Here is a 16,674-nt window from a genome sequence, read left to right as displayed (position 1 = left end):
GAGAGAGAATCATAAGAGTATCTTTCACTAAAAAATAAATGTAACAATTTACTAGTAGCTTAACTCAACATTTAGAATGTAAATCTATAGTCTCAATAGAGATATTTTACACCAAAAACTAAATATATTCTCCTAAGAAACTGTGACAAGTTTGAAAATATACATCAAACAAAATACAGCATAGGAAATTAGGAAAATCTTAAAAATATACTTGGATCATTGAAAGTATTCACATAATAAATGTTTTTTATCATGCCTAAGGTATTAATTCTGAGGAGAAATTTAATACACTTACATAATTAAACATGACTTTCCTTGAAAGAGCAATTCTTCATTAAAAATAGGTCATACATTTCCATGCTGCCTCATTTTCTTTTTCTGATCCAGAGCTTTTTCATGGCACTTTGCATCTCTCCATTTCTCAGAGTGTAGATTAGAGGGTTCAACATAGGGGTCATAATGGTGTAAAACACAGCCAAGGATTTATCAATGGATAAGGTGGAAGGAGGTCTCACATACATAAAAATGCAGGGCACAAAAAAGAGGAGCACAACAGTGATGTGGGAGCCACAGGTGGATAAGGCTTTGCGTTTCCCTTCCTGGCTAAGATTCTTCAGGGAGCGCAGAATGACCCCATAGGAGATGAATAAGAGCACAAAAATGACCACACAGATCGCTCCATCATTGAAAACCACAATGAGGCCAATAATGTAGGTGTCAGTGCAGGCCAGTTTTAACAAAGGGTACATGTCACAGATGAAGTGGTCAATGACATTGGGGCCACAGAAAGGAAGGTTGTAAGCTAAGAGTAGTTGAACTACAGCATGTAAAAACCCACCAACCCAGGCCAACAGCAGCAGCAGAACACACAGCCGCTGATTCATGATTGTCAAATAATGCAAGGGTTTGCAGATGGCCACGTAGCGGTCATAGGCCATGACCACCAGGAGTAAAATTTCAGCCCCACCAAATAAGTGCTCTATAAAAAGCTGAGCCATGCAAGCTTCAAAAGAAATGGTTTTCTTCTCACACACTAAGTCTATAATCATATTTGGAGTGATCGTAGTAGAATAAACAGCATCCATAAATGATAAGTAGCCAAGAAAGAAGTACATAGGGGCATCCAGGGTTGCACTGAACACGACAGTCGTGACAATGAGTAGGTTGCCCACCATGGTCACAATGTAGATGAGCAAGAACACAACAAACAATATTTTCTGACCCTCAGTGCTCTGAGTGAGTCCTACGAGGACAAACTCAGTTACATTGTTTCTTCGTTCCATAGGTTCTTCTTCATTTTATTTCAGAGTTTAAGACAGAATTACTTGTAAATATAATCATTATTAGTGACTTCCTGAAGCCTTAAGTTAATTTGTTTATTTGTTCAAGTAATAAGTAGTATGTTTTATTATGCTCCAGTACTTTCAGACATCATAAGATGAGGCTGATTCATAACTTCAACAATCTTGTACACTAATGGAGAAGCAAGTCATTAAGAGACATGTGTGGGAAAAGAGCACATAATTAAGTAAACGAGTTGCCACAACTACCTTCCCATCTGGAAGCTAATAAAATTGCACATGTAATTAATAACATATAAAAACAAAAATTCATAAAAGTTTAATAAGAAAATTAAAGCAAAATATGTTGCATATTTGCATTCTGGTCAATAAAGGAAATGACTTTCTATATTCTCATGATGAGGGATGCTTCTTAACCAATCACTGATATCCCAAATAGGTATATTTTGACAATTTCAAATTTTTTTAAGGATTTAGGAAGATACCATGATGTCAATAGGTGAAAGTAGTTTGTGGAAATCATTTATATTTTAGAGGATATATGCAGAGTTAATATCTAAAATAGACAAATATCACTAATAAATTAATAAATAAAAGACATAAATATTTAAGAAAAATGTAAACAAATAATTAAAGAAAAACATATTTAAATATCCAAGAAACACATGATAGGATGCTGAAACTCACTTGTGAATAGAAAAATATGAATTGAAGTAACAACTTGCTTACTATAGTATTATCTTGAGGTCGTGAAAGCCACTCAATCAAGTTCTACAGATGTTATGTCATCCTCTAATTTTCAAGCGATTAGTAAATAATGCTTAGAGAACATATCATTTAAACCTAACATGAGACAAGAAATATCTGTTCATTAAAATGTCCTCAGACAGACAATTTCTTAGAATACTTGATGTTAGAGCTATGAGGGAAGCCCTGATGTTAGAGAGGGTAAATTTATTATGAATCTTTATAGTATGAAAATACCCAGATGAGCATTACAGTATTGAATCAATCTCCACACATTTTAGTAGTCACAAAGGATCCCTAAAATTGTTCATTAAGAGAATCACGTAGAAGAAATTTTGAATGTCTTGAATTCATGCACCACCAGTGAACGCATGAAAAGTGTAAAGCTTAATTCAGAAACAAGTATATAAATGCACTTTCTGGATTACCTGCATGAAACCTTCATTTGATCCATGTTCTTTTCTGTGATTCCTTCTCTCTTGTTCTTCAGGCACTGGTTATATCTCCAAGAACAAAGAAAGACAGTTATATGCAGCATCATTGGACACTGAACTTTCTCCACTAGACAAGCTCTTTTGATGCTTGCAGGAAGTTCACTGTCTCTGTCATTCAGAAAAATATTACTTTTCAAATTGCTGGGATTTTCAAAATGAATATGAATACTTTATTATACAAAGAACTATGAATCTTAATTGTGAATAGAAAATAAAAATAGTCATTATTGGCAGGTTTTGTCCTGATGACAAACAAAAGTTAAATCAGCATTTTGGTTGTAGAGAAAACTCCAAATTGTATATGAATACTTACATTTAAATTTTGCTAAATTTCATGCATTTTGAAATAGTGAAATAGCCTCTACAACATTTTGATTTTCAATCAGTTATACTGTCCTATCTTCATATGGTATTGTTGACTTCTGGGTTTCCTGCAGGGTAAATAATAATTTCATAAACATATTTCATTTTATTATTGAATCCATTATTTCAATCTGCAAAGAAGTCTGCCGTGTGATTACAGGTACAAACAAATAACCTCTGAGTAAAGGCAAAGGTGTACAAACCCTTTATCTACATCTAACTGCATCGCATATTACTGAGTTATTCAGTTGGTCCATCTCCAAGGTTGATTCTTCTCTAATTAAATCTTTGGGACCTTCCTCATAATTTTGAGAGTTGACTCTTTACCTCCAGAGATGCCACGAGGATAATCACCACATAGGACATGACTTTCAGATCCCTATCCTCTGGGGGAACTATAATCTTGAGCTACAGTCTCAAGAAGCTAGAAGAAGAAAAGCAAAATAAATCCAGGGACCCTTGTAGAATGGAAATAATACATTGAAAACAGAAGTCACAGAAGTAAATGTAATTGGAAAAACTGAGAAAATACATAAGACCCAGAATTGGTTATTTTAAAATTTAATAAAATTGATTACATCCTAGCAAAACAGACTAAGAAAAACTAAGAACAAATTCCCAGTATCAAAAATAAAGACGGTGGGGTTCTGATGCTCGCTGCCGGGGTGGGAGGCCAGAGCGAGCGTCTCGCGGCCGGAGAAGGAAGACGGCAGCGGAGTCGTGCGTTACCCAGGAGGGAATTAAGGAGCCGGAGAAGCCATCGATCAAAGAAGACCCGCCCGCTGCCCCTCGCGGCTTCACCACCAACAATGGCCGCCCCACCACATGGATGAGGTCTCCCGCAGAAATGTGCCTTCTGCGAGCTGCAGGTCTACACTCGGATGGATGCAACCTTGAAAGAATTGACTAGTTTGGTAAAAGAAGTATACCCAGAAGCCAGATGAAAAGGCACACGCTTCAATTTTGCAGTTGTCTTTACAGATCTTAAACGTCCTGGCTATAGAGTAAAGCAGATTGGCAGCACCATGTCTGGGGGAAAGGGGACTTATGACTCCCTGACCCTGCCCTTGCAGAAGTTCCAAATGGGAGACTATCTGGACATGGCGATCACCCCTGCACATCGGGCACTGCCTCCTTCAGAGCGCATGAGGCCCCATTAAATTGTACTTACTCTTCCCAGTCAATTCTGTAAAATAAACTTTCACTTCTTCCTCCCCTCCTTATTGCCATTAAGCCTTTAAACTCTGTAAACAAATTGTAATGCATCTATTTAGAAATTAGATTTGGCTTTTCTATGGTATGACGATTAATAGAAAATCCATATGTTTCAAGTTCTGTAAAATATGAAAAGTGCTCTTAGCATTCTATGTAAAACTGGAGTGTTAAATTTATCTTGCAATCACCCTGAGTATGAAAGTTAATGGGGCCTGGGTTCCAGGTTTAATATAGTACTGGTTGTTTAGGCCATGAATGGAGTTGGTATGTTTCAGCCCAGATGAGGCAGAACAAGAAAGCCATGTTATATTAAATGGAACAGGGATTTGTCACCTAGATGCTTTATGGACTTGGGAAGAGAACCTGTGGGAATGAGGGGGTGCAGCTTCCCTGTTTTGGAACAGTCTGAGATGATGCAAGTTGAAGAAGCTGTCTGTGTTTAAAGAGAGTGGCCTGCCTGAATCAAGGTGTGATGACAAGTTAGAGAAAAAGTGCCACAGTGAAGACTTTGTATACTTTGAAAATGGGGAGAATAGAGCATTTTGAGGGCAGGGAGCAGGATAGAGGAACAAGGATTAGAACTCAGGAAAAGGATAGAAAGATTTACCTTGAAGATCTGACAATGCAGGGAGAAGGAAAGAGGAACCTTAAGAGCAAGGGAAAAGGTTGGGGATGAGGTCAAGTTGAGTAAGCAGAGATGTTCATACACGATCTTCAGTGCTAGGGCTGATTCATGTCTGATTTGAGGCAGTATACAGAGTGGTTAAAACCAAGTGGGCTGAACATTTAAATCCTGTTTATACTAGGAACACCTTGGACAAGTTATCTGAATTTGTTTTTGTTTAAAATTTGTAAAATAGAAGTGACAGCCCACAGGACTGTGAAGACTAATGACAACATTAGACATGAAGTAGGACTTCTAGAAAACATAGACTGTATGGGTGCCATCTTTTCCACAGAAGAGTTGCAGTCTCAGTGTGCAGTATGTGATTAAGGCCTATTACCTTCAGTCTGTTGCATGGAAAACTTTAAAAGTGTGTATCCCCAAATTGTGACTGTTGATTGTGACAATCACTACAGAACTGAATGCATTTGGTCAAAAATTGCAGAAAGTAGACTCAAAGGACAAACAATGCACTGTGAAAATTATACGATACTACTCTGTAAAATGGAAAACAAAAAAGTTTCTGTATTGAAATAACAGACACTCCAACAATATCATTAAAGATGGTATTTATAATATCAGCAAGAAAACCTAAATTTACAAGGAAACATACTAGATCTGTATGAACATAATAGAAAACAAGTAGAAAGACATATCCAGTTTGTGGATAAGAACTCTCAGTTTTCCAAGAAAAGATATAAATTTTCTAAAGCAAATCTCATGGACAATACTAACTAAATTTAGTTCTTCTTAGATTAGCTTATTGAATTTTAATTTTAAAATATAAATATGCAAGAGTAGACATCACTTTGATAAGGAATAATAATGAAGGAGCCTATCAGGTATCAAAGTGTATTTTAAATTAAATGCAATTACATCATATGATACATGGCACAAGAATAAAGAGATCAATGGATGATGATAGAGGCCTAAATTTGATTCAACTACATGCTATCTTTTGGAATATAAAACTAGAATATCAAAGCCATGGAGAAAAATAATTATGTGTGGAGAAAAATAATTATGTGTGTACAAAAATGGTCATCTAGAAAAAAAATAGTTAAAATATAATACATGTATATGTATGGCTGAGTATCTTGGCTATTCAGCTGAAACTATCACAACATTGTTAATTGGCTGTACCCCAATACAAAATAAAAGATTCAAAAGAAGCAAAAAAAAAAAAAGTAGTACCCACCCACTGGGCTTCCCAGGTGGCTCAGTGTTAAAGAGTCCACCTGCCAATGCAAGAGACGCAGAAGATACAGGTTCAAATTTGACCTCTGGTCTGGGAAGATCCCCTGGAGTAGGACATGGCAATCCACTCTAGTATTCTTGCCTGGAAAATTCCATGGACAGAGGATCCTGGCTAGAGATTGCAAAAAATCTGAAATGAAAAGTGCTCAGTGAACCACTGAGCACACATTCGATGCCTACTTTACTTCTTACAACAAAATATAGATGATTTTAAAAGATATGAAACAACAAAAAGACAAAGAATTAAATGTTGAAAAATAAGGAACAATATTTTAGCATCATCGTCAAAATAGGAAAATTCTAAGCAAGGTGTAAAATCCAAAGGAAATACTTATAGATTTAACTATGTAAATGTAAAAGTTTTTTTACATGACCAAATACTCTGCACTGAACAAGTACATCAAAAACAAATCATAATCTGGAAATTCAATAATTCCACATAGATGATAAATGGGATAATTTCTATAATATGTAATCAAGTCATAAAAATCAATATGGAAAATATCAGCAATCAAACAAAATATGAAAAATTTACTAATAAAAAATTCATGTAAAAGGAATACAGATCAATTTAAACACCTAAATAGATACCCAAATTCAATTAACTTGAATATTTATAAATAAAGTAGATAAGTGAAATATAACTTCTTTACTCAGATGTCAGATACCACAAATATTTATCACATGCTGATTGTTCAGAATGTATTCAAATGTATTTTTCAGAATTAGGAGAGTGTGGATTTGGTACAAGCTCATGGATAGCATTTCGGCAATAACTATGAACATCAACATTTAAATACATGTACTAAATGAATAAAATATTCAATTTCTTAGACTGACCTAAAAAATTTCAAAAAGACTTCATAAAAAAGATGGGAAAAACTTTAAGAGGCCTGGATACCTAAATTTCAGTCTTTATAAAAGTTATGCAATATGATGAACCTAGAATGCGTTAGATCTTTATAGTTTGGTATGTAAAGATCTTCAGGAGGCTAAGTAAAATTGAAACTTCTATACAGAGACATACACACACACATATGAAAACATGCTTACATTTTAAATATTATTTCTCAAAGATATTCAAGAAAAGAATACAGTGAGAACATCTGAAAGGATTGGAAGGCTGTGGTATGAGACATATAAGAGCCTTATTCTGCATTATTCCATTGTGCATAGGCTCAACTTTCATATTACTTATTATATATCATACTTCAAATTTTTATTTTAAAATTAAAATATTACTTTAAAATTTCATAACTAAGGTAAACAAAATTCATTAAAAAGGATAGTTTAATATGTATATTATAATATACATATTATATTATGTATAATATAATTGTGGACTTCAACATTTTAAATTGAGCAATAAGAAGAACAAAGAGTAAAGACAGGACTCAGACTTAAAACAGCAATAAGAAAATAAAAGTAAACACAGAAACTACTTAAAAATCAGCTTTACTCTATAAAATGTATTATTTAGTCATTACATATTACTTATTGATTTCATACTGTCAATGCATTCCACCATTCTAGGTGCAGTGATGAACCACCCATCATACGGTTTACATTCTAATGGGGAGATTGTCAAATGGTAGAATGAACATGCAGTTCATTCTTTAATTATATTTGTCTTAATTGCTTGAAATTGAAAGAAAGTTTGCATCAGATTTATGAAGATCTTCATATTGTGGAAGATTGCTCCTAATGCTAAATTACTACTTTCCTGATGAATAATGCACTTATTTAATACTTAATCTGACATTTTTTTCTCCAGAGCTGATTCATAGCATTAGTCGTCTCAGAATTCCTTAAGATTAATGGTTTTAACATGGGGGTTTTGATTGTATAAAACACAGTCAATGATTTTTCAGTATGGAAGGTTGTGCCAGGTCTTACATATATGAAAATACAGGGAACAAAGAAGCAGGCAACCACAGTGATGTGAGAAACACAGGTCTGGAGGGTTTTCCTCCTCCCTTCCTAACTCAGGTTCTTCAGAGAGTGCAGGATGACTCCACAGGAGACGAGTAAGAGCAGAAACACAATCGTGCAGATCAGTCCTCCATTGACCACGACTAAGATGCCAGTGACAAAGGTGTCAGTAGAGATGAGTTTCAGTAAGGGGTACCTACCACACGTAAAGTGATCAGTGATATTGGGGCAGCAGAATGGGAGCCCAGAAATAGTGCTAATTTGAATAACTGAGTGCAAAAAGTCTCCAACACAGGACACCACCAGAACCACAACACACACCCTTTGCCTCATGATAACCAAGTAATGCAAGGGCTTTACAGATGGCCACATAGCAGTCACAGGCCATGACCAGCAGAAGGAAGACCTCTGATCCACCAAAAAAGTGCTCTGTGAATAGCTGGGTCATGAATGATTCAAAGGATATGATATTTTCCCCAAATAACAAGTCTGAAATCAATCTGGGCACAATAGGAGAGGAATAATCTACATCCATAATTGATAAGAAAGTAAGGAAAAAGTACATCAGTAAATTCAGTGTCCTACTGATATCATATCAAAATAATGAGCAGGTTGCCCACCACAGTCAAAATGTAGAAGAGCAAGAATATAACAGAAAAGGACTTTCTGCTCCTTTGGGTTCTGTGTGAGTCCTGGGAGGACAAAATAAGTTACACTGTTCCTTGGTTCCGTCTAGTCTGGAAAGTAGCTGACCTCGCATATTAGACGCAGCTTACCTAGAAAACAAGAGGGACACATTTAAATTCACCATAAGTTTTCTATTTGTCCATTCAATTAAAAAATGTGCATGCAGAATCAATTTTTGTCCAGTAGTTCATAGAAATATACCCAAGTTGCAGAAGTCATACTTCCCTTCCCTCAGTGATATGACACAAAATGAAGGATCAGAAAATTCCAGACCTAATAACTAATAACTAATAAGTGCCATGAGAAGGATATTCACATAATGCTAAATATCACAGAGTCTGAATATATTAATCAGACTGGAATCAGAGAAGGCTTCCCAGAAGAAGCAATAATTTAGCTTAACTTTAAAGAAAAAATGAAAGTACAGGAAAAGATAGGATGGAAATTCCAGGAAAATGCATATCATTTGCAATGTCATAAAAGTGTAACACTTTAGATCCACTTAAACTAACATACTCCCTGTTAATAAATCAAACTATGAATAGAAGGTCACTGCCCTGTATTGTCTCAGAACAACCTGGAATTTCTTTCTTAGAGTGTCAAGGAAAAGATTCCTCCTTCTCCTGATCAATAAATAGTGAGTCAGTTCAATTTTGTCGACTTTATCTCTACCCTCACTTTAACATAAACAACACTTCCACTTTTAGACATCTATAGTTGGATATCAATTTAGTACATACAACAAAAAAATTAAAATTTTCCACATATATAAAAGGTGTTCCCCATATCGTTAAATTGCACCATCTTCAATGTAATTGCTCACAAAAAAAAAAGAAAGAAAAATCACATCTTATTATTCATTCCCTTTTTGCTATCATATTATTTCCTGATAACTATGGAATATTGGCCTTCCCCAGTTGACTCAACAGTAAAAAACCCATCTTCAGTGCAGAACACAGGATATGCAGGTTGAATCCCTGGGTCAGGAAGATCCCCTGGAGGAGAGTATGGTAACCCACTTCAGTATTCTTGCCTGGAGAATCCTATAGACAGAAGAGCCTGGAAGGCTACAGTCCATAGGGTTGCAAAGAGTCAGACATGACTGAAATGATTGAGCATGCATGCACTTGTATTGCATACTGTTGTCTCTACTTTCAAAATATATAACATATTTTTGATCATTTTCTTCCTGTCCCAGGGAAGTAGTTTCCTGCCAAGTCTCTCACTTTCTTTTGAACTCCAACAATTTATTCTCCAGAAACAGCTCAAATTATACTCTTTAAATCTTGTTCTGATTACCACTGAACAGCTCAAAACTCTTATTCCAATCATGCTATCATAATTTAATACATAACAATTAATATTTGTAGAACAAGTACTGTAATCACCTTCACCTTTTTCCAGTTGGAGAAGCTATACCTAAGAATTGCTTATAATTTTCCAAGGGCACATATTTTTAAGTGATAGTAATAGAATTGGAACCTAAATTTAACATGTTTCAAAATGATTTAATTTATTGCAAAATAAAGTCCACAATTGTGAATCATGATTCCCACCATTTAATATTAGTCTTTCATTGGGGGAACATGTTCACAATAAGAAGGAAAAATTTTTAAATTACTTAAAAATACCTGATTTTTTTTCCTTTAATCCAATATGATGATAGAGGCCAAAAGGTTGCAATATTGTCTGAAGATATATTTAATTTAATTTATCTGTCTCTTCATTTCTTTCATGGATTCTTCTGTTTATTTAGAACAATGTGATTTGCACTATAGATTGTTTAAAAGAAATCCCATCATATACATTTAGCAGAAATTAACATGGATTTTATTTATATATATATAAATATAGCAACAAGATATTTTCCAGGAAAATTGTCTCTGGTAATTTATTTTTAACTTCAAAATAGAAAAATACTATTGAATTGTTCAGCCCTTCTCATTTTGTAACATCAGTACAGCCAAACTAGTTGACTTTGGATTTTGAGAAAAATTCTGTTTTCCTTGCCATTTTTTTAATGCAATGCTTTCAGCCTGACAAAGGATCTCCTGAAATGTTTATATCAGCTCTTAAAAGAAAATAATCTATTTTTTTTCAACAGATGCAAAGATGACTTTTATGATTCCAAACCCCATTTATCACTGAGATTTAGAAACTGTGTTCAAGGTTGACTTTCTGCCTAATTAAATTCACTGGGACTTCCCACTAAATTTTGCAAGTACATCTGTATGTGAAAAGTGAAAGTGTTAGTCACTCAATTGTGTCTGACTCTTTGTGACCCCCTGGACTATAGCCCGCCAGGCTCCCCTGTCCATGGTATTCTCCAGGCAAGCATACTGGAGTGGGTTGCCATTCACTTCTCCAGTGGATCCTCTTGACCCAGGGATTGAAACCAGGTCTCCTGCATTGCAGATGAATTCTTTATTGTCTGAGCCACTAGGGAGTCCCCCCATGTGGTCACACAGATTCACATGAGGTTGGATATAGATCTGAGTGTGTGGTGGGACACAAACTTATGTATTGTGGGGTACAGACCTATGCACATTTGCATACAGACATATACTTGTGGCTTTGAGAACTAAGCTGTAAAACATGCCAGCAAAAGACACCAAACACTTTCTGAGCAGCTCATACAAAGTGTGAATCAAAAGAAAATAAGAGAATCTTATCTTTCTATAAGAAGACAAAAAGCAAGGTTTATGTACACTCTACAGAGATGATGACAAATCTTTATTGAGTCATCAATCAGTTCTTCACAATGCTTATCTTTTCCTAGATTGGAAAATAAGATATTAAGACATGCCATCTTCTTCAAAGTAAATATGTGAATGACATTCTAAATGTACTTTCATTGTTTCTAGGAACAGAGAACACAAATACAATTAATTCCCCTGATTCATGGAGCTTATAAAACAATGAACATAGACAATTAACAAAGTATCTTATCTCATGACTTGAAAAATACTATAATAATTTTATAATTAACTAAATTTCTGCCTTGCTCTGTTTGGGCTGCTATTACAAAATTCTAAGGATAGTGGTGTGGCTTAAAAATTAAGGATTTATTTTTCACAGTAATAGATATTCAAAAGTCCAAGACAGAGTGGTCTGCAGATTCCACGTATCATGAGGGTCTGTTTTATAGTTGATGGTCTTCACATGGCAGAAGCATCAATTGACTATAGGATGTCTTTCATAAGGTCATTAATCCCATCCTTGAGGGATCCTTCTTGGACTAATCGCATCCTGAAGGACCAACTCCAAATAACAACATACTATAAAGGGTTAACTTGAAATTTTGGAAGGAGATTCAAACTTTCAGTTTATAACAACAACCAAAAGTTGAGAAGTTAATTATGTAAATTTTGATAAATGCAAATGTTTGATGTTATTTGGTGAGTAGTATTGTGCTTGAGAATACTTTGAGATGATGGCAGAAAGCAAAGAGGAACTAAACCACCTCTTGGGTACCATTACACTACAGTCAGGATGGCTGCTATCCAAAAGTCTACAAGCAATAAATGCTGGAGAGGGTGTGGAGAAAAGGGAATCCTCTTACACTGTTGGTGGGAATGCAAACTAGTACAGCCGCTATGGAGAACATTGTGGAGATTTCTTTAAAAACTGGAAATAGAACTGCCATATGACCCAGCAATCCCACTTCTGGGCATACACACTGAGGAAACCAGATCTGAAAGAGACACAGGCACCCCAATGTTCATCGCAGCACTGTTTATAATAGCCAGGACATGGAAGCAACCTAGATGCCCATCAGCAGATGAATGGATAAGGAAGCTGTGGTACATATACACCATGGAATATTACTCAGCCATTAAAAAGAATTCATTTGAACCAGTTCTAATGAGATGGGTGAAACTGGAGCCCATTATACAGAGTGAAGTAAACCAGAAAGATAAAGACCATTACAGTATACTAACGCATATTTATGGAATTTAGAAAGATGGTAATGATAACCCTATATGCAAAACAGAGAAAGAGACACAGATGTACAGAACAGACTTTTAGACTCTGTGGGAGAAGGCGAGGGTGGGGTGTTTTGGGAGAACAGCATCGGAACATGTATATTATCTAGGGTGAAACAGATCACCAGCCCAGGTTGGATGCGTGAAACAAGTGCTCAGGCCTGGTGCACTGGGAAGACCCAGAGGGATTGGGTAGAGAGGGAGGTAGGAGGGGGGATCAGGATGGGGAATACATGTAAATCCATGGCTGATTCATGTCAATGTATGACAAAAACCACTACATTATTGTAAAGTGATTAGCCTCCAACTAATAAAAATAAATGAAAAAAAAAATAAGAATTGGACTGCTATATAAAAAAGTAAAAAAAGTTTAAAAAAAAAAAAAAACACCTCTTGATAAAAGTGAAAGAGGAGAATGAAAAAGTTGGCTTAAAACTCAACATTCAAAAAACTAAGATCATGACATCTGGTCCCATCACTTCAAGGCAAATAGATGGGGTAACAATGGAAACAGTGATAGTTTCTTTTCTTTTTTTTTTAGGTTTTATTTATTTATTTATTTTTCATTTATTTTTATTAGTTGGAGGCTGATTACTTTACAATATTGTAGTGGTTTTTGCCATACATTGACCTTTCTCTGTGACTGCAGCCCTGAAAGATGCTTGTTCCTTGGAAGGAAAGCTATGACAAACATTGACAGCATATTAAAAAGCAGAAATATCACTTTGCTGACAAACTCATCATAGTGAAAGCTCTGCTTTTTCCAGTAGTTACATATGGATGTGACAGTTAGACCATAAAGAAGGCTGAACACTGAAGAATTTATGCTTTCAAAATGTGGTGCTGGAGAAAACTCTTGAGAGTGGAATCAAGATTGCCTGGAGAAATATCAATAATCTCAGATATGCAGATGACACCACCCTTATGGCAGAAAGCAAAGAAGAACTAAAGAGCCTCTTAATGAAAGTGAAAGATGAGAGTGAAAAATTGGCTTAAAACTTAACATTCAATAACCTAAGATCATGGCTTCTGGTCCCGTCAATTCATGGCAAATACTTAGGGAAACAATGGAAACAGTCAGACTTTTTTTGGTGGGGTCCACAAATGGTGACTGCAGCCGTGAAATTAAAAGATGCTTACTCCTTGGAAGAAAAGTTATGACCAATCTAGACAGCATATTAAAAAAGCAGAGACATTACTTTGTCAACAGGTCCATCTAGTCAAAGCTATGGTTTTTCCAGTAGTCATGTATGGATGTGAGAGTTGGACTATAAAGAAAGCTGAGCACCGAAGAACTGATGCTTTTGAACTGTGGTGTTAGAGAAGACTCTTGAGACTCCCTTGGACTGCAAAGAGATCCAACCAGTCCATCCTAAAGGAAAGTAACTCTGAATATTCATTGGAAGGATTGATGCTGAAACTGAGGCAACAGTACTTTGGCTACCTGATGCAAAGAGCCAACTCATTGGAAAAGACCCTGATGTTGGGAAAGATTGAGGGTGGAAGAAGAAGAGGGTGACAGAAGATGAGATGTTTGGTTGGCATCAGTGGTTCAACAGACATGAGGTTGAGCAAACTCTGGGAAATAGTAAAGGACAGAGAAGTTTAGAGTGCTGCAGTCCATGGGGTTGAAAAGAGTCAGACACAATTTGGCACCTGAACAACAAGAAATCTTGAGGTATTAAATAGGGATAAAATTTCATACAGTGTGATTTACTAGTAAAAAAAAATCCATTGTCACATAGCCTTATGCCCCTCATGAATCCGACTAAATAAGCGATGCAAAATAATGTTTCTTTGACCACATGTTTCCAACCACATTAGAGGCAGATAATACTTAGTTTCAAGTCTAATTCAGACACAGAGACAGAGAGAGGATGTTATGAATGATGTCTCTGCCCAATAAAACAATATATTCTGGCCTCTTTATTACATAATAATCTGTATTTCACCAATAAGAGCAATCAGAATGGCATACATGCAGTATGTTTTTTTTTTTTCTTTTTTTTTTTTCTTTTATTTTATTTTATTTATTTTTTTTTTCCAGTGGGTTTTGTCATACATTGATATGAATCAGCCATGGATTTACATGTATTCCCAATCCCGATCCCCCCTCCCACCTCCCTCTCCACCCGATTCCTCTGGGTCTTCCCAGTGCACCAGGCCCGAGCACTTGTCTCATGCATCCCAGCAGTATGTTTTTTTAACAAGGATAATGCTCAAGTTCTGTGGTACATATTTGAAATGCATGGATTATGGATTACACTAAATTTACTCATGAAAGGCAGAGACTGGTCTCTACAGAAGGCTATAAACACTGTAAATGAACAAGAGTAAGGGGATACTGAAAAATAGCAGAGGTTCAGTCATATATTCTAAACTACCTGGAAGAGGAAGTGATTATCTTTATGAAAATATAACACTAACAAAGCTGGAAAACTTGAGATAATATGACTTCCCACTTGGGAAAATAAGTACAGTTTAGTTATTTTCTGCATGTCTACCTTGTTCATGCATATTATTTTCACATAGTATCCTTATGATTAATACTGTAACTCTGAAAAATCACTATTCTTTGACATTAATATGCTAAATAATATGAACAAAATAATTGTTAGTAAAGTATCTTATGGATACAAAAATAAGCTACATACTTAAAATATTAATATGGGCTGTCTTTGTTTAAAGAGGAGTGAATCAATTTTCTACTTCTTATTTCATATTTCCTTTTTCTGAAATCTATTATGAGTCATATTAACTCTGAAAAAATGAATTATTTAAGATAGAAACATGAGAAACCCTGCACTTTCACAGTATTAACTATAGGATAACTCATTACATAGAACATATGTATATAGTCTAACAGAGATAATTTTACACCTAAAAGCTCTGTATATTTTCCTAAGAAATTGCAAAAGTTTTCTAAATATATATATATATACTTACAAAATATGAGAAGCTTAAAGTATATTTTGGTCACTGAAAGTATTCATATAATAAATGTTTTTAATCTGCCAACTTTATTAAATCTGAGGGAAATTTACTACAGTTAAATAAGCATACATATCTTATGTGAAAACAGCAGTATTTCACTGAAAACAGGTGATACATATTCCAATGCTTCATTTTCTTTTTCTGATCCACAGCTTTCTCATGGCATTTTTTATCTCTCCATTCCTCAGAGTATATATTAGAGGGTTCAGCATAGAACTGATAATGATATAAAACACAGTCAAGGATTTATCAATGGGTAAAGTGGAAGGAGGTCTCACATACATAAAAAGACAGGGCACAAAGAAGAGGTGATGTGGGAGCCACGGGTAGACAAGGTTTTGCGCCTCCCTTCCTGACTAATATTCTTCAGGGAGTGCAGAATGGCCCCGTAGGAGATGAGTAAGAGTTGAAGATGACCACACGGATGGCCCCATCAATGGCCAGCACTGTGAGGCCAATAATGTAGGTGTCAGTGCAGGCAAGTTTGAACAAGAGGTACATGTCACAGATGAAGTGGTCAATGACATTGGGGCTACAGAAGGGAAGGCTGTAAACAAGAGAAGTTGAACTACAGCATGTGAAAACCCACCAACCCAGGCCAACAGCAGTAGCAGAACACACAGCCACTGATTCATGATTGTCAAATAGTGCAAGGGTTTGCAGATGGCCACGTAGCGGTCATAGGCCATGACCACCAGGAGCAAAACTTCCATACCAGCAAATAAGTGCTCTATAAAAAGCTGGGTCGTGCAAGCTTGGAAGGAGAAGGTTTTCTTCTCATAAAGTAAGTTTATAATCATTTTTGGGGTGACAGTAGTAGAATAAACAGCATCCAGAAATTATAAGTAGCCAAGAAAGAAGCACATAGGGGAATTCAGAGTTGAACTGAACACCACAGTCAGGACAATGAGTAGGATGTCCACCATGGTCACAAAGTAGATGAGCAAGAAGATGACAAATAGTATTTTCTGACCCTGGACACTCTCAATCATCCCCAAGAGGACAAATTCGGTTACATTGTTCCTTGGTTTCAT

At 35.7% G+C, this 16,674-nt stretch overlaps 1 protein-coding gene and 2 pseudogenes across 1 annotated transcript; 1 reads left to right on the top strand and 2 right to left on the bottom strand.

The window, feature by feature from the left end:
* Positions 1-365: 365 nt before the first annotated feature.
* Positions 366-1,283, bottom strand: LOC122424611 (olfactory receptor 4A47-like). Its single transcript, XM_043442609.1, has one exon. It carries the CDS (start codon positions 1,281-1,283, stop codon positions 366-368), a length of 918 nt encoding a protein of 305 aa, XP_043298544.1.
* Positions 1,284-3,555: 2,272 nt separating this feature from the next.
* Positions 3,556-4,065, top strand: LOC122424612 (annotated as a pseudogene).
* Positions 4,066-15,768: 11,703 nt separating this feature from the next.
* LOC122424448 lies at positions 15,769-16,674 on the bottom strand (annotated as a pseudogene).

The sequence above is a fragment of the Cervus canadensis genome, chromosome 22 (assembly GCF_019320065.1).
Source record: "Cervus canadensis isolate Bull #8, Minnesota chromosome 22, ASM1932006v1, whole genome shotgun sequence".
NCBI classification, from domain to species: Eukaryota; Metazoa; Chordata; class Mammalia; order Artiodactyla; family Cervidae; genus Cervus; species Cervus canadensis.
The sequence above is the reverse complement of the archived record's forward strand: the minus strand, read 5'-3'. Positions and strand labels throughout refer to the sequence as shown.

Coding starts and splice junctions, on each gene's coding strand:
- LOC122424611 (XM_043442609.1), bottom strand. CDS start 1,283: ATGGAACGAAGAAACAATGTAACTGAGTTTGTCCTCGTAGGACTCACT.